Below are 23106 nucleotides of genomic sequence, written 5' to 3'. Positions count from 1 at the left end.
GTTGTTGTTATTTAAAGTCATTGCTGTGTAATTTAAATAAATTTATGCAAAATACTCAGATCAGTCTCTTACAATTTTATTTTTTTTTTAACTACAAAGTTTAGTTATAATTTATTAAATGTACATTTCAAGACAAGATTCAGATTTGAGACAAGATATCAACCCTGTATTAAAGCTTAAAGTTAAAAGGCAAGACAACGGTAAGTCATAGTAGTACAATTTTGCTGAAATGAATTTTGTACAAAGATTAATGGCAAAGAAAAACATACATACAAAATAATAAATACTTACTTTCATTATATTTCAGTACAAATTTTTTTCAGAAAAATGTACTACCAATCATGTTGATATAGGTTCTCAGACATTGTGAAGAAACACTGTGAACTAATTCTAATGGCTCGATCATTGAGTTTGTCAATTAAAGGAACTATTATTAAATGTGTGACGTTTTTTGATACTAAATAAATTATTAAATACAGTTACAGGTTGACATAAATAACTAGTATGTACATAATTACATTTGACTTTCGAACGTTTCTTGATGTTCGAAGTTTCGCATGGTATACGTTTAACTGTTCATTATACAAATAATAAACTATGCTCCCATTCTATAATATAATTCAGCAATGTATCATAAAATAACTTAGTCGTAAGTGGTAATAGAACTGGTATATGACTTTGTACTTTAACAATCACATGGAAGCGCAACGAATATACACAGAAATACATTCTGGTGAACATATATAGACTTTCAAATCATAAATTTAACACGAGGAGCACACATTTCTCATCGAATTGTCGATGTATTTTAAATGGACACACATATTTCTATGCAGGAGGACATGCACAGAACTGTAGCATTAAATTCTTTTATATAAAAATATACTCTGCAAAAATTTTAACAGGTCTTTTCTTTTGTATCTAAGATCTTTGAGAAGCAATGAAATAGGTCAACAAATGACAACACGCCATTAAAAGGTTTCAGCATCATCGCAATCACGAGTATCATGTCCAAACACTGTAAAACAGGTAAAACAATCGTAAATGGAATTGGATAGAAATACGAAAAATTGTTAGACGGATTAGTGTGAAATATTCAGTGTATACTTAAAATAATAACGTTGTATTAGTCTGTGTTAAGGTATTTGTCCAGTTTTTAACTAATATTTTCTAGGAATTAAAAAAGTCATTTAAAAGAATTTTAAACGCTTGCTTTTGTTCCTAGGAAAAAGAATATTATAGATGGATACGGAGAGAATTGCAATTCGCAAAGTTTTAAAGAATAAATTCTTACTTTCGCAGTTTTCGCAGTACGGTCTTTCCACCGATGTTTTCTTCGGGGGCTTTACGACCTTTTCCGTGTCTAGAAAGTCTTGAGCTTGTCGTGGGCAATCTTCTGTTTCGTGTAAATCAAATTGTTCACAAATATCACAGAACATACGTGGCGCAGCCATTCGTTTTTCTAATGTGGTTCTAGAATTAATTAATGGATATCATATTGTTATAACATAGGCTTACTTAAAAATTAAATATTACGAACTTGGTATACTCATCAGCTTCATTGGCAGGTACTCCTATTTCAAGAACTTCAACTTTACATAGTAAAGCTTCGTTTTTACGTTGCATCTCCACTATTACAGAATTTAAGAAATCTATTTGACTTTTTGCTGTTTCATATTCCTCTTTTAACTTTATCATGTCAATATCTTTATCAACTGAAATTAATAATTTAGTTTTACAATAGAATTGAAAAATCAACAAAGAAGATTAATGAATTTTAAATAAATTTTACCCATATGTTGTTTCATATCACCTCCTGCTGCCTATAATACAAATGAAAATCTAGATATATTATATATTTATTTGTAGCAAATTTACATTAAATTGAAAATCAAGTACTTACATCATAATTATTCTTTATGTTTTCACGAGTAAGTTTTAATTGATTTGTTGCTTCTGTCCATTTAGCAGTAATTTGTTTATTTTCTCTTTCCCTGAAATGTAAAGTCCATATAAACGTGTGAAGTATTAGAAAAGTATGAAGGTTATTTTTTGTGTACCTACAAATTACTTTGTGCTTCTTTTAACTGTGCAGATTCCGTGGATACAAGGTTTAATTTTTCTACCAAATTTTGAATATTTTTCTCAGTTTCCTTTTCTTTAGTTTGTATGGTATTTGTTAACACTTCAATTTTCTTTTTCTGTTCTACAAGTAATCTTTCAAGAGATTCTTTACTGTCAACCAGATTTCTATTTTCTTTAATCGCCTCACTTAGTTTACTTTGCATAAGTTTAACTTCTTCATTTTGCATCTGTTCATCCGTTTTCAATTTTTTCATTTGCGCATCTTCTAAGGCTTTAATTTGTGCTGTTAATTTATCGATTGTTACTTCTTTGTTATTCAAATCATTAACTTGTTTTTCTATTGTATCTTGAAGCGATTGTTGATGTTTTTGTAATTCAGAATTTTTCTGCATTGCAAATTCAAGCTCAGTTTGTTTAGCTTTCATTTCACATTCTAAAGTATTTTGTAATTTCATCACAGATTCTTCTTTGGAGCTTTTCAATTCTTTTATTATATGTTCTGATTCCTGAAGCATGTTATTTTTTACATCTAGTTCATTTTGTACAGTCTTCAACTGTGATTCTAACGTTTTTATATTTTCCTCTAATTTTGATTCTACAGATTTTAGATTATTTTCTAAAGAAATTTTTGTTTCTGTGATGTTAGATATTTCCTTTTCCTTCTTTGATAGCATTTCTTGTAATTTTTTCATTTCCTCTACATTATCCATTTGTTCCCTTTGAATAGATGCAACAGTGTCATTAAGCTTCAAAATTTGTGCTTCAGTTTGTTCAGTTTCCTTTTTCATTTGTACAAGAGCATCTTCTTTGACTTTAATCATTTCCGCAGCAACATCTAGTTTATCCTTCAATTCTTTTACTTCACTGGACATACTATCTAATGACGTAGTAAGATTTTTGTCAGTAGCTTCTTGATTAGCTATCAAAGCTTCGTTCGTTTTCTGTAATTCTTCATATTTTTTTTGTAACTCATGCAGATTAGAATTTTTTTCTGTCATTAATGATTCTAATTTCGCACGGTTTGTTGCTTCAGCTTCGAGTTTTTCTGTCAATTCTTCAATTGTCCAACGACTGGCACTTTGATTAGCTTCTAACTTAGATTTGATCTTTTGCAAAGTCTTTGTTGTCTCTTGAGAAGTAGTTAATTCCGTCTTTATGTTGTCAATCACTTTCTGAAGAGATGACACCTCCTCTTTATGTGAATTTTTTAAAGTTTCATGTTGTTTTTGTAGATTAAGAATTTCCTCTTTGTTATTTTTTAGTTCATTTGAAAGATTCAATGATTCCTGTGTTCTTTCTTTAAGTTCTTCTTTAATGTAATCATTTTCTTTTATTTGTTTTTCAAGTTCTACATTTTCTGTTTCAAATCCTTTTATTTTGCTAGATAACTCCACGTTCAATTTCTTCTCTTTTTCCAATTCAGATTTATTATTTTCTAATTCTGAGCGTTGTTCTTGAATTAATGTATTAGCTTTGTTTAATTCTGTTTCGATATTAATCAATTTCAACTCTAATGATTTGAGCATAGTTTCATTCTTGAATGCTTTATCTTTAAATTCATCAAGTTCTTTTTCTTTTGTTCGTAAATCCTCATTGTATTTCATAAGTTGCTCCGATGAATCAGCGGAAGTACTTATCAAATTTGCAATATCAGCTTCCTAAATATAAAACGAATAATTAAATATTTTATATCTAAAAATTACATCTTTTAAACTTTAAATAAAGTAACTGTTTACCAATTTTTCCTTTTGAGAAGTGACTTGCAACAGTTTATTTTCTGTACCAGCAACTTGTTGATTTAATTGTTCTATATTGCTTTGAAGTCCTTGGAATTCATTCTCCAGATTTGTCTTAGCTTGTTCCGATGAAGTAAGTGCATTTTGTAAATCTGAAACATAGACAACGATAATCTTAATTTAGTGATACAATTACTGAAATTTGATATTTATATGTTTTACCTAAAGTCTTTTGTGTGAGATTTTTTATTTCTTCATCTTTATTGGCAAGAATCGACTTCAATTCAAGGACATCATTTTCTAATTTACTGAGTAATAATGATTTTTGAGATATATAAGCATTTGCTTCTTCTATACATTTTGCTTTCTCTTCAATCTGACCCTGATAACGTTTAGTTAATTCTTCTATTTCAGCTGCAGTTGTTGAACGAAGTTCTGATAGTTCCTTTTCTTTCACTTTCAACTCTTCGCTTAATTTCTTCAATTGGACTGAGGAATTGGCCTCGGTAGCCATTAAGGAAGCGATATCATGTTCCTAAAGTAGTAAAAAAATTATATTTAGTAGTAGAACATAATATTTATAGAAAGAAGTACTTACCAACTTCTGCTTTTCCTGGACTATTTTAAAACTATCATCAGCAATTTTTTCGTACTCTTGGATTTGTTTAGAAAGCAAATAATTCTTTTCTTCCATTAACTTGAGCTTTTCGTTTAGTTCTGTAAATTAATATAAGTTAAGATTACACATTTTTTTAATCTGGTACTTAAATACTTCGTACTGTGAACATACCTTCCAGTTTCTTTAAAGCAACAGATAATTCTTCATCTTTTTTCTTATTTATATCAATTTGCGTAGATAGTTCAACCATCAGTTTTTCAGTCTCAGATATTTTTTGATCAAGCTTAGTAGAAACTTCTTTAATCTTCGAGTTTTTCATATTCAATTGTTCATTGAAAGATTCTGAAAGTTTGCTAATTTGCTTCATATTCTCAGTCTTAAGATTCTCCAATGCAACATTTTGTACTTCTAACTGTTTTTTTGATTGTAGTTCTAATTCTTCTGTTTTTGCTTTCAAAAGATTTTCCTTCTCTTCGACTATCTTATCATACTTTGACTTTAATAATTCCTTTTCACTTGTACTCTCCTTTTTAATATTTTCTATCGTTTCTGTAGCTTTTTGCAATTGCTCTTTCAAGGTATTTGTACTGTGTTCAAATTCCTTTTTCATATCTTCTATCAACGTATTCTTTTCCTCCAAATCTTTCGTCGCACGTTCTATTTCTGTCCGCAAACTTGTCTCTGATTCTTTATGAACCGCGCTTTCTTGTTGATTTTCTTTCAAATTTGATTGCAATTGAGTTATTTGATTTATATATTGCTCCATAAGTTTTCTTTTCTCTTGCACCTCATTCTCAAGATTATTTCTACTTTCCTCCAAAATTTTATTGCGACTCTGTAAGTCTAAATCAATTCATGATTAAAATAAATTGTACAAAATAGTACACGATAAAATCCCTTCCCAAAGTACCTTCGAGTTGCTGCGTTTCTTGAGCAGTAGCATTTGAGACTTCATTGCGAAGACGAGTCAGTTCTTCTTCCGTTTCGAATAATTTGATACTATCACGTTCAAGTTGACCAACACGTTCTCTTTCTTCCAGCAACAGCTTTTCGAGATCTTTGATCTTATTTTCATTTACAGTATTTATCACCTAACCACAAACGTACTTGTTTAGTATAATAATAAATCAATTTAAACAGACATTAACTAACACAAAGTGCATTAAGATATACAATATCAATTTTCTATCGATAATGTTGGTTTAGGCGAGAGTGCAATAAAATACAAAATATAATTCTTTTTGGATGCTTCAACAAGTGTAAGACATATTATTTGATTTTGCAGAATAACAATATACAACTGTGTGTAACATAATTAAATCAAAAATATACAAATTTAACACAGTATGATAAACAAAATATGAAATAAATAGATAACAAATAAATAAATAGAGTAATAAATAAATAAATAAATAAAAAAAATTACATTGATTCTTAGATTTATCGTACAATGACTTAATTATTTACTACGTATTAATAACTGATTCATACGTAAAGCACAAATTTGGCGTGAAAAAAAGCAATACTGAAAATAGCAATTATGTTCATAGTGCACCGTAAAGCATGTTAATCCCGCACCTTTCTAACGGATTGTACGTAACGATTAGATAAAAATCTATTCATTATATGATACAAATTTAACTTCTTCAATCTATAAACCTATCTTTTATCTTTTTCTTTTATATGCCCTAAGTAATTTACATACGAGCATCAAATAGTGCTAGTATAATTTCAACTCTAATATTTAATGTCAACGAAGATTGAGAATTAATTAGTTGGGGAAAGCATCGAAGAGATACTGCGACATCACATATCATTTTGACAAACTTGTGATGAAATGCTAAACGACATGACTACAGTGATGGTAAGAGAAGCAGTGCAGAAAAACAGGATCATCAACCCCTCCTCTATCCCAAATGGCTGCCATCGGATACTCACACATTGCTCACTTCTTTCTTTCTGAAAATAAACGATAAGTTTTTTACGTTAACCCATAGCCTAGAAACAAGCTTTTTTCATATACCATACGAAATCTTTCATTTTTTATTTTTGGTAAATTATCTTTTTAAACTTAAATAACTTTCCAAAGTTTCAATTATTACTTACAAATGATTTGGGGCGGGGGGGATTTTAACATTTTATCGTTTTGAATTGAGTTACATATGTATATACTATGTATATACTAGCTTTGCCCATCACCATTTTATGTACAAGCTCCTAATACTAGGAAAAGCATGTTAATCTAGTCCCTAATTTTAATGTTCTGTAGTTCTTTGAAATTTTGCCAAGCAATTGATGTATAGTTAAACATCTCAGAACAGAAGTAGAAATTTGGCAAAACAAAGTGAAACGAGAAAAAATATAAAAACCATGAACATGTTTTTCTATTCCACCTCGTGTTTTGTCGTTCGTTTAAGCTATTTCTAAAGTTCTTCCTAAAAATGTCCACACTTACCTTACAATATATCTCATATTAAATTAATATATTTTAATATATATCGTTTTATGTCTGAAATAAAAACTGTATACAGTTAAGATGTGTACCTGAATATCATCCTTGTTAACCGATTCTTCCTCGAAACGAAACAGGAGATCTTCACACTTCCTCTTTTCTTCCTCCAATTGTAAAGCAAGTGCATTTTTCTCCTCGAGTAATTTTGAGAACGCAACCTCCGCGTCAGTAACGGTTTTTTGCATTTTCTCGCGATACTAAAATTGAAATGACACTTTTCAATATCATCATAATATTAAACGACTAAATGAACTACCCATGATAATACTACAACCTGCTCATATTCTTTGACTACAGAAATAAGCGACTGTTCTGCCTGATCTGCTTGATTTGCGGCTTTCGTAATTCGTTCACGTTCTAAATCTCGTTCTTTCCGGAGAATCTCAATTTCCTGTTGCTTCTCCTTTAACGTTTCCTAAAAATGGTGGAGATATGTGTAAAAAAAGATTGCAAATATCGTTTGAATATTTATTAGGAATGCTCTATTGAAAGGATTTCTCAATGCAGCATTACAATACATATTTAATCAAGAAATTCATATCATAATCGCGCGAGTTTATATCATAATAATACTTTCTATGTTGATCATAACAAAAGCAAATATTTAATTATTGCCATCAAAACTGTGCGTCTATGTACTTATGCAAAGACCATGTTTATTCTATTCATAGTGTGCTCTTTATCTTGACAGATTTTTGTCACCATTCTTACGTTACTCGAGAACCGGTTTTTGATGAATGCGTGAAAAGCAAACTAAGTTTGCTCGATAAAAATGCAAACCGCGTAGCGTTACACAGATACAGAATTTGCAACTTAAATATACATAATTATCGCTATATACAACAACGAGGACATTGTGTCGCTAACGATAAATACACGTAGAATACTTTATTCTCAACACGAATCTCAAAAGCGTGTAAACCGAGCAGCTTGAATTATTTATTACACACTTGATTTGATGACGTTTAATTAAATAAATACGAGTCGCATCACAAATGGCAGCGAAATAAATGATTGAAGATAAATTTCACAATACTGGTAACTTAGAATTCTTTCGTTCAGTTTAAACAAATAAAATTAAAAAAAAAAATTAATTTACTAGAGAAGTATATACTCATCCAGGTGGGAATGAGATTTTTAAGGAGATTAAGAGGAATGGACGGATGATTTTATTAACATCACATACAAGTATTAAAATACTTTTGTAAGCTACTTATTATCTACTATAAAACTAGTGGTAACGCACTATAATATTCTAAGTTCTAAATGAATCAACATGACAAATCTTAACATTCAAATCATACTGATTATATCTGAAGTTATGCAAATACATAGTCACAATACGTTTGTTAATGTATCTCTATTGTGTGGAGTGTATGAAGGATATCATCTATTATACTTCTAATTAAAGAGGGTATCGATAAGTAACCAAAATAAATGTTAGATCATAATCTCACCTGCAGGGTGATTCGTGCAGGTGTTGAGGTGCGAAAACCAGGCCGCTGGAATTATAGATGCAACAAAAAACAAAAATATATCATGCAACAGCCATACAGTTAATCCGTTCAACTCCTACCTCTTATTTACCTCCTCTTCCAATAAATAAATATATATATCATTTTTCTCTCGATAAAAAAAATATATAAAGACTCTGTGAAAAGAATACTGTACGAATATATGACTTTTTTTTAAGCGTTCTATAAAGTTAAAGTTACGCCCAAAGATTAGGAATACTGGACATCTCTTTGGATCGTAAATTAGGTTCGACTTAAACTAATCTCTAACAATCGATAATGTTATTAACAAGAACAACAGCAACGATAACAAACGTAACACACACACACATACTGATATATATGTGTATGTACTGTATGTGTGCGTGTATCTATATCAATCTAACAACGTCACTATAGGACTAACAAGCTAACAACTCACAGTTTCACTCGCAAACGCGTTTCAAAGCAGGTTTAAAGGAGGTGATGCTTTATTCGTACAAACTAGCAGAAACGCGTTCATTGTACTCCTTGGAATAATCAGAGAATTATTTATTCTACAAAAAAGCGTATCTAATACTTTGAATCTTAAGGTATAAATCTGGTACCAAAGCAAATACACGTTTTCCAAAATTTTAAGGCCATTGCCACCATCTGTTCGAGTTTCTTTTTTTTTATCTTTGCAGGATAAAGTAAAATTTTATTCCTTTCTTGTCCTTTTCTTCTTTTTTGAAAAGATTCAAAATTTTAGAAATACATAGAATATATAACAAAACAGCCAGATGTGTGTTCATATAGTATTGACAATTTCAATTACATATAATTACAAAATGGTGCATGATCCCAAATTTTTGAACATTAACGCGTTCGTAATACATAGACTGCGGATATTCATACAGATTCAAATATTATTAAGAAATGGAACCTAAGCGAAAGTTTCGTACATTCTGCGCATTTACGCGTTTTTCAATTTCTCACAAATGTATAAAAATCCGCAATCATCGTTCCAAATGAGAAATCTATTCTTTCAATCCCCTGATTGTTCGAGTGGAGTGGCAAATAAATTGGACAGTCAGGAATCTGCGTTCTGCAGAGAAGATGCAAGCTGTAGGCGATCTTCCTCACTCTGGCTCCGTGAATCTTACCCTCGCGGCGCTAACACCAGCCTTGGTGGCTGTGCTCGCGGTGCTGATGATGCTCGACATCGAGAGCAATGACTCTCTGGAACCGGTCTTCCTCAGGGACGTGTTCAGGGCGGCGCCAGTTGGCTTGTGCACTATGCACGATGACCTTTTGCTGGACGGCGACCGGCTGACCTTGTGTGCGGGTGCGAACAGACCGTATTTAGGTCGACACTCGAAGTACCTGAATGAATGCTAAACTGATTAGCAAAGCAGAGGTAGAAAGCACGAGCTAATTGATCTTTTTATATTGTTTTTCTTAAACTTTAACCACTTTCTAAGTAACACAGAGATTTCTCTGTTGTCATGTGATTCATTTTGTTATATAATTAATGCAACTAATGGAAATTTAGTCTGATCTTTTTTCTGACCGCTTTTCAAGAGTAAAAGAGAATAGTGGTAATAAATGTCAAGGCTGTCGTCGTTATCCGTTTACATTTGTATGCAATCGAAGTTATAAATACAGCCATTGGCGTGATCGAATCGAGTTAATTAATTCGAAGTTGCAGAATGTAGGGAGAAGCTTGATCGAACAAAACGCTACTCCCACGCTGCGAATACCTGCTGTGCCCTATTATGATCTGAATTAGACGTTTCTACAGCTCAAAATCTATACCGTTCCTCTGTTTTATGTATCATAGATTAGACTTGCAGAGGTATTGAAAAATATATTTCGTTGATAAGATTTATCAAAAATTAAAACAACAAACTCGACAAAGATAAGATCTAAAAACAAAAGAAAGATAATAAAGAGTCCAAAGAATCTAAGAAGATAATAGAAAAGTTCTTTTTTCATTTAAATCCAAGCACCAAAGTAATAAAATAGCGTGTGTAATTTTCTTGGACAAACACGTTGTGAGTTAACAAGCGAATCGCGAGGAACGCGTAAATGTTAAATAACAAAATAAATCAGACAGATAAGAATAAAAATGTAAAGACTGATACATATCTCTTCGGGGCATAAAAAATTGTTAAAATGGGGAAAAATCCATCACGCATTAATTAGGGAAGCGATGTTGGGCGACTGAAATTTTTGGTTCAGACTATAAATTTCGAATATCGATGCAGACCTCTTGTCGTTGACGGAACCATCGTTCTTTCCAATCGGCTCATCTAGTTCCACGCCGCACCATTCGCCAAGTGCAAACTCTGTGATACCGATGTACCTGAGGACACCGGTTTTGCTGCCTTGACTGGACGATACTATTACCCTGTCACCTATCCTGAGATCCCTCTGCGATACGGTGGACGATAGACTCGTCGTTGATGCGTCTGCGTGACGAGTTACAATACGTTTCTTATAATAGATGAATTTTTTAGAGTAGAAGAATACATGCATGAAACATTAAGATTACGTAAAACCACTTTGTCAGAAGGTGTTTAAGATACTGGTGATTGGAATTAACCCTCAGCTACAGTTAGAAACGAGTTTCCTAATGAGTGTAAGGTTCATATAGTTATGCTATCACGAATACTTTGAACGTAAGATGTTTTCAAAAAGATATAGAATAAATATGTGAATGTTAAAATATTTCTAATATTAGTAGCAATAATGATGAAATAAGGAACACAAATGAAAAAAGAAACTCATTAATAGTTTTACGGACAATTTAATTAAAATCTGTAAACATTGAGAATTTGATAGCGAGGAATTTTTTAAAGAATATTTAATATATGCGTAAGGATTGTTTAAATCTAAAACTTAGTTGAGGGTTAATCCAAACATTTCTACGTTTACAATTTTTACAATTTAATCGACGATAAGAAAGTGAGGAAGCGGTATCCAAATTTATTTATTAAACAGACAAAACTCGTTGCGTGGAGAATTAACTACATAAATAATCGGACATCAAAAAACCTAGACTACGCTAAGATGCATAATGGAAGAGACAGTAGTACGTCGTTCTATTTGGAGAGATTTAAAGTTTTAAGTGTTTAGGTGATAACGCTACAGAACAGGGAATATTATACAGCATGCTATGTATTAGACACAATAATAAAACAGTCTAAATGGTGCAACTTTAAGCTGTACAGCGTGCGACTGGACGTCCACTCAGGAAAGCATAAATAATTTAACAGAGAATTTTGCAGACACCATTTCCTTACCTAAACGATCTTGAAATAATCAACGATTATCAAATAATAGGTTGTTGCATAAATTCTGTCTGATTCTTGATTTACATAAACAGGTTGCAGTCAATGTTATAATAAATATGACAATTCCATACATATACACTGTCTATCATAAATATCAGAATACCCACTCGTTACATTTGTTGGAAAATTTTAATCGATATATATATCAATAAAATAACAAACTTATAACAAAGTAACTGAAAAATAAAAGCAACAAAGAGCGTTCAATTTGTATGATGACAAATGTGGTACCATGAAATTTTCATCATTTTGAACCACGGAAACGAATAAACAATTTTGAGCTCGTAGAATGCAACATACAATAAATTCATTGACGATAAATGCAATGATCTTTATAAAAGATGCATCACGAAAGATCCACGTAGATCAATTTTGTACATCGGATTTCTGCAAGATCTACTCTGGCAGATATAACTTATGCAGCAACCTAACACAACTTATATTGTACAATTTACACGATACTCTATAATGTACATCTTAAACCTACAAAATTCTCAAACAGCAAACCAACAACTCGTTTCTATTCTACGATTCTAACGAGAGGAGACACCCAAAAGAGGAAAAAGAAAAGAAACGAATTCTTTCAGATTCTTCTTGTACGGTTCTCGTTCCAAGCGTTCTTAAACAGAAAGTTCAAGCACACTACGGACGAGGAGAATATCTCTTGCAGCGTTCCTTACTTAGAGACGGAGACATGGACTTGCTGAGGCTTCCTTTCGCGCTGTCACTTGGCGACGTAGGTGTCTTTTGTATCGGTGATGTTGCAGTGATGATATCGGTCAACGGTGCTCTGGTCAGTCTGGTCAATCGAGAGAATATTCCTCTCTTTGGTTCGCATTGGAAGTATCGACTGCCAGCCACGGATCCATCGTTCTTGCCTGAAGCGTCCACTCGTTCGTTAATTTTCATCGCAGATGATTTCCTTCTCGAGGATGACGATTAGAGCTTACCAATAGGTTCGTCCAGTACCACTCCAGCCCAATCTCCAGGGGCAAATTGAGTTTCGCCGATATAAGCAATGGAGCCTGGTTTCGTGCCACCGACCCATACTCGATCTCCTATTATGAAGCTGTCCGTGTCCTCCGTCAGAACCACGCTGTTATCTAATCAGGGTGGAATTACATATAAGCGTGTTTAATTGCGCTGCTGGGTTGCTTTGCCTCGTTAGAGATTTTTGTTCGAGCGTGTTTTCTTTTCTCTTTTAATTTGTTATTTCGGGGAGGAAAATAGGTTCGTTGAGTGGATTCTCTAAATCGAGCCTTTTCTTCTACTATCATTTTTCTCGATTCGATATTTTAGGAACGCAGTTTTTCGTTCAAGTTCTTTCTTTTCGATTTATTTTAGAAAGGAAGATAAACTCGTTAAATACGAGTTCCCTTCTTTATTCTTATTTTATTTAGGGAAAAAAGGTAAACTCGTCGAGTGGAATTTTTTATCCGAAATTTTCCTTTTTTTTTAAAATAATTTTATTTTATTGTTTTACAGGGGAAGATAAACTCGTTGAGTGGAGTTTTTAATTCGAGCGTTTCTTTTCCCCCGTTCTTTCTAATAATGTTGGCAAAGATTCCTGTCGGTGAAATATTCCTTTTTCTTTTAATTTTTACGTTAATATCGGCTATAGAGCTCGTTCATTAGGCAACAGACATACACGCAACAAAAGCTACACAGATTCACAAGAAAAACGATGTAATTGTATGTAATCTTTATCGCGGACCAATGCGAGAATAATCGCTCATTTTCAGAAAGATTAGTCAGCTCTAAAAGAATCTGAGGTCACGGGTGTGTTGATTTAAGTACTACGAGAATCACAGTTTCTGGACGAATGCCAAGATAACAGAAATTCTATCGCAGTCAATGCAAGAATGAAGTCATACGAAATTCGCTACACTTTTTGCACTGCGGTGCACTTAATTATTTCTTACTATATTCTTCGTATTAAATACTTTAATAAATATTATAATTTATTGATAGGGAAAAGGGATCGGATAAAAAGTGACCAAAGAACATGGCAGGGTTAATATCTTATCATTTAAATCTCTAAAAATTTTACGATTATTTTTTGCACTCACTGTAGCAAAGACATAAACTAAAAGAAGAAAAACAGAAAAGAAACAAAGCACCTACCTGATCCTCTGCGCAGGCCAGCCTCGCTTAATCGACGGCCGTGCGTTTCCCAGAGATGATCCATCTGGTCTGTGGTCATGCAAAACAACGCAGAACAATGCAAATCAAACGAAACAGAAAGCATGCTTTCACGGGACAAACAAGCTTCGTTTATCTTCATTTGGTCTTCAACTCCGTTGAAGAGTTGAACGCCACGAAATACGATTTAAAAAAAAGAAAAAAAAAAATTATAATATTAAAGTGGATATAGTGAACGTCACATTGCGTACTGGAAGATCAAGATTCGCGTCATGTGTTACGCATGATAACACAAATCGTAATACGTTTTTTTCTTAATTGCACTTTGCTGATACGTAAGACAGGAAGTTCATTTCCTATGGGCCAAGTTATTAAGCGTAAAGTTATGTAAAACAGGGATCAACGAGGCGTGTTCAAGTACAAATCGATCGATGATGATGCTGTAAAATTTTGTATTTAACAGTTTAATGAATATGCAGGTAAATATATTTCGTATTGATAATTAGATATAATAAAAATATAGTTTGAAATAATTGGAAACGTGTATCTGTGTATTCAAACTTCAGTAATTGAATATTTAGTAAATATTGAATAAATTAATCAACAGGAAAGTCGTTTAACAAATTTTAATTACAAATTTAATTACGTACAATTTGGATATATCGAGTACTCGAATATTATCCTTTCACTATTCGATTGTATATCGTAGGTTCCTATAGTATTTCTACTTTGCTATTTTAACTTTGTTTTGATACTTAAGAATTTTTAAAATATTTTTCTTCGTTCATTTTTTAGGCAATTTCACTCTATATATTTCAATATAAATTATTTAATCATTGAAAGAAGATGGAATGAAGAAAGAAATATGTATCGTGGCTGTCTCGACAATAATTTAATTACAACGTAGGTCGAGCGTGTTATCTCGTAGCTCGCGATCTCCTCTAGTAAAAAACTAGAGAAAAATGTCACGATTCGCGATTTAATTAACTATTCATGAGCGATCTGTGGGCGAGCCGGTGGTAGTAGGTCGGTCGCGTGGGTAGAAGCCTCTGTTCTACGAGATCAATTCGCGATTAGAGCGAAACTATCGAACATCGGATCATGCATTCACGATACGGTTAAAGATAATTTTCCGTAGAATTTTTCCGTAATTTTCGTGAGATTTTTCGGACATAATACTTGCAATGTACGAAGATTGTACAATCTTCTGTATGATAAGAAAAATGAATATAAATAGGATGAATTTTAGAATTAAGAAAATGAATAAATAGTAAAAGATGCTAAAAGAAACGATAAAGTAAGATTTCTAGAAATCCTTTTCAAATTTCTCCATAGCAATAAATTTGCGAAAAATATAGTATTTAAAATAACATAAATTAAAATAGTACAAAATAGTATGAATAATTCATATTCAATAGTAAAGGAAACCTATATAGTGATAATTGTTACAATATTATATTGCAAGATAATTAGAATCATTGCGTTGCAATAGTAACTAGCCGATTTGTAACAATATTATAAGATAATCGTATAAGATATATCGTAAGATAATTAGAATTACAAGATAAGTAAGTAAGATAATCACTGTATTACAATGATAACTAACCCAAGATGAATACCAAACCCAAACTACTCAAGTATAAATCGGCTAAATAATTTAAAAATCGACCATAAAAGATTACGACGCAGTTCCACTTTCCAAATACATACTATATAAAGATCGATGCATCATTATCTAACGCTTCGAACCGTCACACGTGAGTCATTCAGAAAAAAAGTACAGAGAAGAAACCATGCAAGTCGGATGACCAATTAAGTTCAGGTAAATCCTACATATAATGAAATGGCTATATAAAGCATTAGTCCTATTTTAATTTACTTCTAGCGACAAATATAGTAGACAAGATGCTATCAAAATAAACTTTGTATAGTATCAAGCACTTTGACCGGCTGACACGTGCTATCCTTTGTGATTAGATCCGTACAAATAGTCATACGATCCAAGATACTTCGGTTCCGCACCGATGTAAGTAGACGATCCATATGTAAACAAGGTTAATAGTAGTACCGATTCGATTACTATTAAGGTCAGGTGGCAATTTGTTCCTGGAATCTAATCCAATGAACATCCCGCGTAACGCGATCTTCACAATCTCTGTGACCGATTCGATTTTCAATCACGTTCAACCAGTCACTCGCTGATGCATCCAATTTTTCTTGCGTACATACTCCGTTGAATAATATTGAACGATGTATTCGTTGTAGAGTTTGAAGCTACGGTTGGAAGCTTTGAAAGAGTTGCATTTTTCTGGAAATTTGAATTTTAGATCATAATTGATTTGTTAGAGACGAATTCTAATGAAAATTGTGAAAGGTCGTAAAAAAGTTTTTCAATATTTTCAGAAGATTAAATATCGTAAAAATGAAATCCACGCGCTACGGTTCCTATTGAAACTCAACGCTAGATATTCTAGAAATTCCACTTTTAGATATCTTGGAAATGAATTCTAATGGAAATTGGAAATTCATATAAACAGATTTTTCTGTAATTTGACAAGTATAAATATTATGAAAATGCAACCTAAAATTTTGTAGCTCCTATTTAAAAGAATAGATAATAATGTATACAGTTGAAAATCCTTCTAACATTATTATGGAAGATTATAGAGTAGATAATTTCCACGCCAACCCTCCTATCTTACATATGAAACGCAAATGCACTTAAATTGCATTTAAAGAAAAGAAACTTAGTCCCAACCCAAGAAGGTGTACCTAAACTTTAAGTATAATGAAATTATTTAAGAGAGTATTGGTAATACATGCAAGAAATTATATTCTACATCCGATTAACGAGTGACGTATAGCCATTAAAGGAGATAATGAATGCGATTCACCGTGTTGTGTTACTGGCGCCAACAAGCTGGTGGATGAAATTCGTGAATTGATCTGAAAACCGGTTGCCACTGCCGGTGTGAATATCAAAGAGGTCTAAAACAAGTAACATCCTCGGTCTCGTCCACCATATTTAGTCGATGGTGCCACACGGTGTTATTGAACATCATGAAACCGTGATTACGTCAGTACGAAAGATTGTCACTTTAAAAAACCAAGCATGACCTATGAAGGAATGCTAATGGGATCTGGAGAAAAAAAAACACGTGTAAATATTTGTATGACGTGTTTGCAACGTTGGTATCACGCATGCTTGACCAAACTACTTGATCAAAGAATTTTATGAATATTGGTCACCGTGAACCACAAGTAGAAAGAAACATTAGGTATCAGACACAGGTAATGATCTGAATGATCTACATTGAAGATAATTAATAACAATGGGGATGAATTCTTAATGTGATCATACATGAAACATCAACTGTTAACCTTTGCCATACCAATATCTGCAATAAATTGTGAGAGAATGAGCGGATGATAAAAAATAATTTGAGGCCTTAACTGGCGGCCTTTCGATCGTTAAAGGGTTAATACATAGAAAACACCGATTTTTCTCCTATTCAAATTAATAAGGCTACTTTCAGTTCTTTAGGTTTCCGGCAAAGGGGAATCATCCATACCATAACATTCTCAGTTTTTTAAATTCTAACAACAGAACGTTCCAAATTTGTTCAAACCCTGTTCAGGCTCATTTCGGTTCTTTACATTTTCGATAAAGAGAACTAAATGAACTATCCTCCATCTCAATCACCATACGTTATTATCATGCTCTCTTAGGTAACTCCAATAAAAATATGCAATTCGAAGGACACCAAAGTGCGCTCAATCTTGTTTTCCTCCTCCTTTATTAACAAAGAATCTCTTTAATGATGAATATCAGATACCAGGAAATCAGATCCACGTCTACGTTCCGATGCCAATTTGCAAATTCACATTTGTTACCTTGAGCTTTTCTATCGCGTTGCGAAACCCAAGGCGAAGCGACGCTACGCGCACGACCGATCATAGCTGCAAGGTGGACGCCGTGAAAATCCCTGCCCGAAATGGAAAGCGTGGCGAGCACGTGGGAGGAAAGACGAAACGTACGGTTGGAAATTGAGCGTACAATAAACACACGCGAATTGCATAACGCAATATGCGTCATGCGACAATAATTGCACCGACTGCACGCGTTGCGAGTCCCTTCCTAGCTGCGGTACAACCGAGCCACTGGATGAACCAATAAGGCAAGATAGCTGCCCTCGATGCGAGACCAGGCGCTTTTGTACGAGGCTAGCGTCTCTTTCCGCTCCGCCCGCCCGTGAATAATCGAACAGACTATCTGGATCTTGTCGCTTGCGCGACTATTCTAGAACAACATCAAGGTTTAGTCTTTGATCATCAATGGATACCCTTGTAAGAAAGGTTTTAGGACTGAAGTGATTAGTGCTTCAGAGATCTTTAGGGGTTGTAAAGGTGGTGATGATATTTGAGCTGAAGCGATACTCAGAGAAGCCAAGGGATGATTAGGATTCTTGAGGAAATCACTTGATAATATGGAGCTTAATCTGAGAGACAGAGAGAAAATCTGAGAGTTCTAAAGCAGATCTGTAGGTATATAATGATTTATGCGATGCACTTTTGTGAAATAAGAGATATGTATGATTGATATTTGGTAATTTATTGGAGGATTCAAACATGTATGTTATCTAATAGTTTAAATGAGAGTTTAAGGCTGAGGCATTTGGTGATTTAAAATGGAGAATACTCAGAAATAAAGATTTTGCATCTCAATATAGTTAATTTAATTGACTGATTCAAACATTAATTTGAAATAACTGAGAGTAGAGCTATAAAGTAAAATAACAACAACTACAACTTTCAAAAACAAATAAAGTTTCTGAAATGAATGGAGAACAGCGAATAAAGGCTTAATTAAAATCAACCCCAACAAATCCTGACAGAGAATCTCATAAAAACATCCATTAAAAATTTAAAGAAAAAATCTATCAAACACGACCGAATTAATTGAAAAAAGCAAATTAATTAATGATCTATCGTTTAATTAGTAACACTAAAATCAAGTGGAATTCACTTTACCGTTTCAACTGATCTCTTCGATGAAACAAAGTGCTGACGGTACTCGATAACGATCTTAGTATTTGTTAGTGAGAAATCGGTATATTTACCAGATCGCTCGGACGAGATGTGTTGCGTTGAGAGGTGGAAGAACAACTCGCGAGAAGTTCGAGAAGTCGGGCTTGTAAAAGCATTCGTTCACGCACGTCTCAGGGTCTCGTGGGCGTACTCGTTTATGCGGCGTGGGGAATTAACGGAGCCCTTTATTTGTATCGTTTCCTCGACTAATATACACAAGTGCTGAGTACGAATCACATTCGACGATTCATTATTCATTCAAGTCGATTTTATAATTATTGTCATTATAGACTACAAATACAAATGTTTAGATAGACTTTTCTACTTGCTCTATCTATAAAGAACATTATGAACAAAAAATAAGAGAAGAAACGATATTTGTATTCTAAATGATACAACAAGTCATATAATATTATGATCATGAAAAGTTCAAAGAGATTTGTACGATTAGATACTATCTCCAGGTGATATTATGTTATGAAGTGAATTTCTAGAACCTGTTCATACATTATGTATACAATTAAAATATGATGTTTCTTAAAATATTTAAAAATTTTCTTCAAATTAAGTAATGTTTTACATGTAAGAGACAAGGTATATTGGACGCTTAAGCTAATAAAATATTGGATAAAATCATATAATCTTTCCAAAACATGCATATACAGTGTGATATAATAAATAAATTTGCAAAAGACTCACTCATTGATGGTCTTGGAGGTGATGGCGGAACAGCTGGTCTTGGTGGTAAATTGCTACATGGTCGACCAATTTTTGAGGGTGGTCTTATTCCTGATGGTTTTGAATCAGTCATCTTTTATGTATGCACTCACTGTTATATAACACTGAAACATACAAATGAAGGGTTAATAAAATTGAAGGAAAAATATAACATACATAAGAAAATAAAAATTCTAAAATATAGATATACATTGCTATATTTTAATAGAATATTAGTAGAGTAACAGTAGTATATAAATATTATGGTATACAAAATATCAATGGTAACATTTTTTACGAATTACAGGATTCAATACTATATATAACAGAATAATTTTAATTATAAATATGACAATAATCTTAAATCATCTTAATTGCCTTTCAATTCTTTATTTATATTTAGTTTTACATTGATTTTCCGAAAGAAAAAACATTCGTATCGCATTCAAAATTCAAAAATCATAATCGAGAAGTCATTAAAGTACGTTGAAGTCGAAATCAAAAACTTGAATTGCGCACTCACTTAAGTAAAATACGTAATAATTATGACAAATGTTTGACACTTGTTAAAAAGCATAAAAATACGATCTATTACCTTCACATATAAAAATAAAACATGTTAAAATATGAATTTCATTTGAAAACGGATATTATGACGTTAAAAAAATGTCAAACGGAAAGTTAACCTCATTGAGATGAAGGTTCATTGTTTAAGAAGAAAAGAAGAACAGACATCATACCTTATTTAAATATGACGTGATGTTTTTGGGAACAATCAATTAACATATTTTACAAGCAACAATTAAAACATCACTATGTTCACGAACAAGCACCGCGAAATATTCGCACAAATTCACACGGCAGTCAACGGAAAAGTGACAATTACTGGTGCCAGAAGCGCTGTCACGGTCTGCTGGCGAATTAATTTGTAACTTTCTGACAATATTCTTTGTATTTAAATGTAATTATTTATATTGATAAATCTCTCTCACACACTGTCCAATCTTTTTTACATAATTAACATATATTTTATAACCTGTCTTATAAATGTTTTTTACGATTGATTATCACCTTTAATAACTGCCTCTTTCTATTTGCAAGCAACAACGTTTTCAAGTTTCATTACTGTATTATTATTGTTTGCGTTTTTCATAAAGCAATGAAGAAATAAATTCAATATATTTTTATATTAAATAAAGATTTGAATATTAATTTAAAGCTTTCGACATAATAACCAAACTTTTGTAAAATTAATATGACAAAATGTCTGATATTTAAATAAATTTCTTTGATTTTATCAAACGTCAAACTTCAATTGGTCATTGAAGAGACACATTTCGCGGTACAATCACATAAACAGGTTTGAGATACTTTCGCGGATTCTTATAAATCAATTTTGAGGTTAGATTAACATAACCTAAAACATAAAAAATGACGGTTGAATTATCAACAGTACCACTTGCTTCTTTATCCATCCAAAGTAAATGTGTTATTTCGTCATTATTAAATCCTCTGAAAATTTTGCCTTCTGAAAATGGATTACCAAGGTAATTCAGATTTTGTTAATCTGATAAACTCTTTTTCAAAGTTTCAGTTTTTCTATGTTAACTCTTAACAGTTAATAATTTTTATCAATTTCTCAGAGATTGGAGAGGCCTCGCGCACGTTTGCAAATTAAGTGGAGAAATAATACCGCTATTGACATCGCATCCAGATCCAACTGCATATATTTTAACAGTTTGGCAACAGCAACGAAAAGATATTACACTGAAGGATTTACAGACTGTGTTGGAAGAAATTGAACGATGGGATATCTTAGATGATACATCAAAACTTTTTGGTTTGTACTAATTATAATATGTAATTATATTTTGTTACATATGCATTTGGCTTTAAATCTAAATTTCTCCTTCCTATCATATTAATATTACAGAGAAAGATGGTGAAAGATATCTAGAACAATTGCAAAGGTCTCAAACATCGGCTGAAGTAATTTCAAATGACATTGATGAAAAAGTTCTTACTGTAGGCAAGTAATATAAAGTATAATGTGATATAGTTAGTTGAAGTAATCAAAAGTTACTAGATATATATATTATTTTTTAATAGATGATATTCATAGACTAAGACAAGGATTAGAAAATCAATATTATGATGCTTTCTTATTGTATGCTGATGAAGATGTTAATTGGGCCACTGAAATGTTGGAAAAATTGGAAAATAAATATAACTTGAAGGTAAAGAGATAAAACTAATATTGTGTATGAAAAAATAATAAGATATAAATAAAATGTCTTTCAGCTTTGTGTAAAAGATCGTGATTTAATTGCTGGAGTTACATTCGAACATGAAGCTGTAATGACTTTGATATCAGAACGCTGTAATAGACTAATTGTTCTAATATCAAACAATTTTTTAAAAAGCCCAGCAAACAAATTCTTTTTGAGCTATGCTCAAGCATTAGGCATTGGTAAGTATTGATATCAATTCATTAAATAATGTAGATTGTATGATTTGAATCTCATATTATACTATTTATTCTAATCAGACAAACGACAAAGGAAAGTTATACCATGTTTGTATGAAAAATGCAAATTGCCACCACAGCTACAATATATGTTTGTATTAGATTATAACAGAGTGGGTTTGTATGACTTCTGGGGAAAATTAAGAGACTCTGTACAAGTTGTAAATAAAGTAGAAGAAAATACCAATATTGTCCCTGTGAAAGATTTCAGCAACTTTGATGTGAATAACGAAAGTAAAAAAGATAAAGAAAGTACAAAAGAGTCTTTTGAAGTACAAAAACCTTGCTTACAAAATAATAAAGAAATACTTAATATAAAAGAGAATCCAAACATTCCTGAATTTGACAGTGTTCATAAGTTGAAAGATGATGATAATTCGAAAGATAATTTTTTACAATGGACAAAAAAGAATTTTTTACAGTGGTCCAAAAAAGAAAATAATAGAAAGGAGTACGTACCAATCTCAGAGACTGTTAGTTTACCATCTATCGGAGATCTGGATACATTGAGTACATCAACAAAGTCGATAGAAAAAGAGAATAAAACAAAATTTATAAATAAATATGTAAAAAAGGTACAGTTAAAAAAGATACTTGTCAAATCATAAAGAAGTGCATCTTATTAATGTTTTTAATAATGTATTTCTGTTTAATATGTGAAAAACAAAATATATGTAATTATATTATATTTAATAGTAATGAAGTATATACTTGTTAAGTCTTTAATAAAATGTTATTTTTTATGTAAAATTGAATATTTTCATTCGCCAATATATCGATTTATCTTAACGTATATTTATGTATGTATGTATGTATGTATAGATATAGGTACTATACTATCAGAGTACC

At 32.1% G+C, this 23106-nt stretch overlaps 2 protein-coding genes across 8 annotated transcripts; one reads left to right on the top strand and one right to left on the bottom strand.

Moving 5' to 3' along the window:
* Positions 1 to 60: 60 nt before the first annotated feature.
* LOC100651361 (restin homolog) lies at positions 61 to 20625 on the bottom strand. 7 transcript variants are annotated; one of them, XM_012320591.3, is made up of 22 exons: positions 20471 to 20625; positions 19713 to 19855; positions 13908 to 13976; positions 12734 to 12886; positions 12464 to 12661; positions 10697 to 10898; positions 9591 to 9810; positions 8410 to 8454; positions 7227 to 7367; positions 6985 to 7149; positions 6379 to 6399; positions 5351 to 5531; positions 4612 to 5283; positions 4420 to 4538; positions 4044 to 4356; positions 3822 to 3973; positions 2065 to 3743; positions 1904 to 1994; positions 1793 to 1823; positions 1541 to 1715; positions 1295 to 1473; positions 61 to 1018 (listed from the first exon to the last, which is right to left on the bottom strand). In XM_012320591.3, the coding sequence occupies exons 2-22, from the start codon at positions 19822 to 19824 to the stop codon at positions 972 to 974; spliced, it is 4965 nt and encodes a 1654-aa protein (XP_012175981.2). In that variant the 5' UTR covers positions 19825 to 19855; positions 20471 to 20625; the 3' UTR covers positions 61 to 971. The 7 variants fall into 7 exon arrangements, with proteins under 7 accessions (XP_012175981.2, XP_012175982.2, XP_012175983.2 ...); XM_012320592.3 differs by lacking the exon at positions 13908 to 13976 and having other exon boundaries at positions 20471 to 20624; XM_012320593.3 differs by lacking the exons at positions 19713 to 19855; positions 20471 to 20625 and adding an exon at positions 19046 to 19182.
* Positions 20553 to 23007, top strand: LOC100631094 (myeloid differentiation primary response factor 88). Its single transcript, XM_003394153.4, has 7 exons — positions 20553 to 20691; positions 21059 to 21277; positions 21374 to 21570; positions 21664 to 21759; positions 21840 to 21967; positions 22032 to 22200; positions 22279 to 23007. The coding sequence occupies exons 2-7, from the start codon at positions 21162 to 21164 to the stop codon at positions 22863 to 22865; spliced, it is 1293 nt and encodes a 430-aa protein (XP_003394201.1). The 5' UTR covers positions 20553 to 20691; positions 21059 to 21161; the 3' UTR covers positions 22866 to 23007.
* The last annotated feature ends 99 nt before the right edge of the window (positions 23008 to 23106 follow it).

Source organism: Bombus terrestris, chromosome 3 (assembly GCF_910591885.1).
Source record: "Bombus terrestris chromosome 3, iyBomTerr1.2, whole genome shotgun sequence".
NCBI lineage: Eukaryota > Metazoa > Arthropoda > Insecta > Hymenoptera > Apidae > Bombus > Bombus terrestris.
This window is presented reverse-complemented; position numbering and strand designations above follow the sequence as displayed.

Excerpts from the sequence above, each read along its gene's own strand:
- LOC100631094 (XM_003394153.4), top strand. The coding sequence starts at position 21,162 with ATGACGGTTGAATTATCAACAGTACCACTTGCTTCTTTATCCATCCAA. Across the intron at positions 21,760-21,839 it reads TGAAAAAGTTCTTACTGTAG|ATGATATTCATAGACTAAGA; the intron begins GCAAGTAATATA and ends ATTTTTTAATAG. Across the intron at positions 22,201-22,278 it reads TGCTCAAGCATTAGGCATTG|ACAAACGACAAAGGAAAGTT; the intron begins GTAAGTATTGAT and ends TATTCTAATCAG.
- LOC100651361 (XM_012320588.3), bottom strand. The coding sequence starts at position 18,021 with ATGACGCATATTGCGTTATGCAATTCGCGTGTGTTTATTGTACGCTCA. Across the intron at positions 10,899-12,463 it reads GTCCATGTCTCCGTCTCTAA|ACGCATCAACGACGAGTCTA; the intron begins GTAAGGAACGCT and ends CTCGTCACGCAG. Across the intron at positions 1,019-1,294 it reads GTACTGCGAAAACTGCGAAA|TGTTTGGACATGATACTCGT; the intron begins GTAAGAATTTAT and ends CCTGTTTTACAG.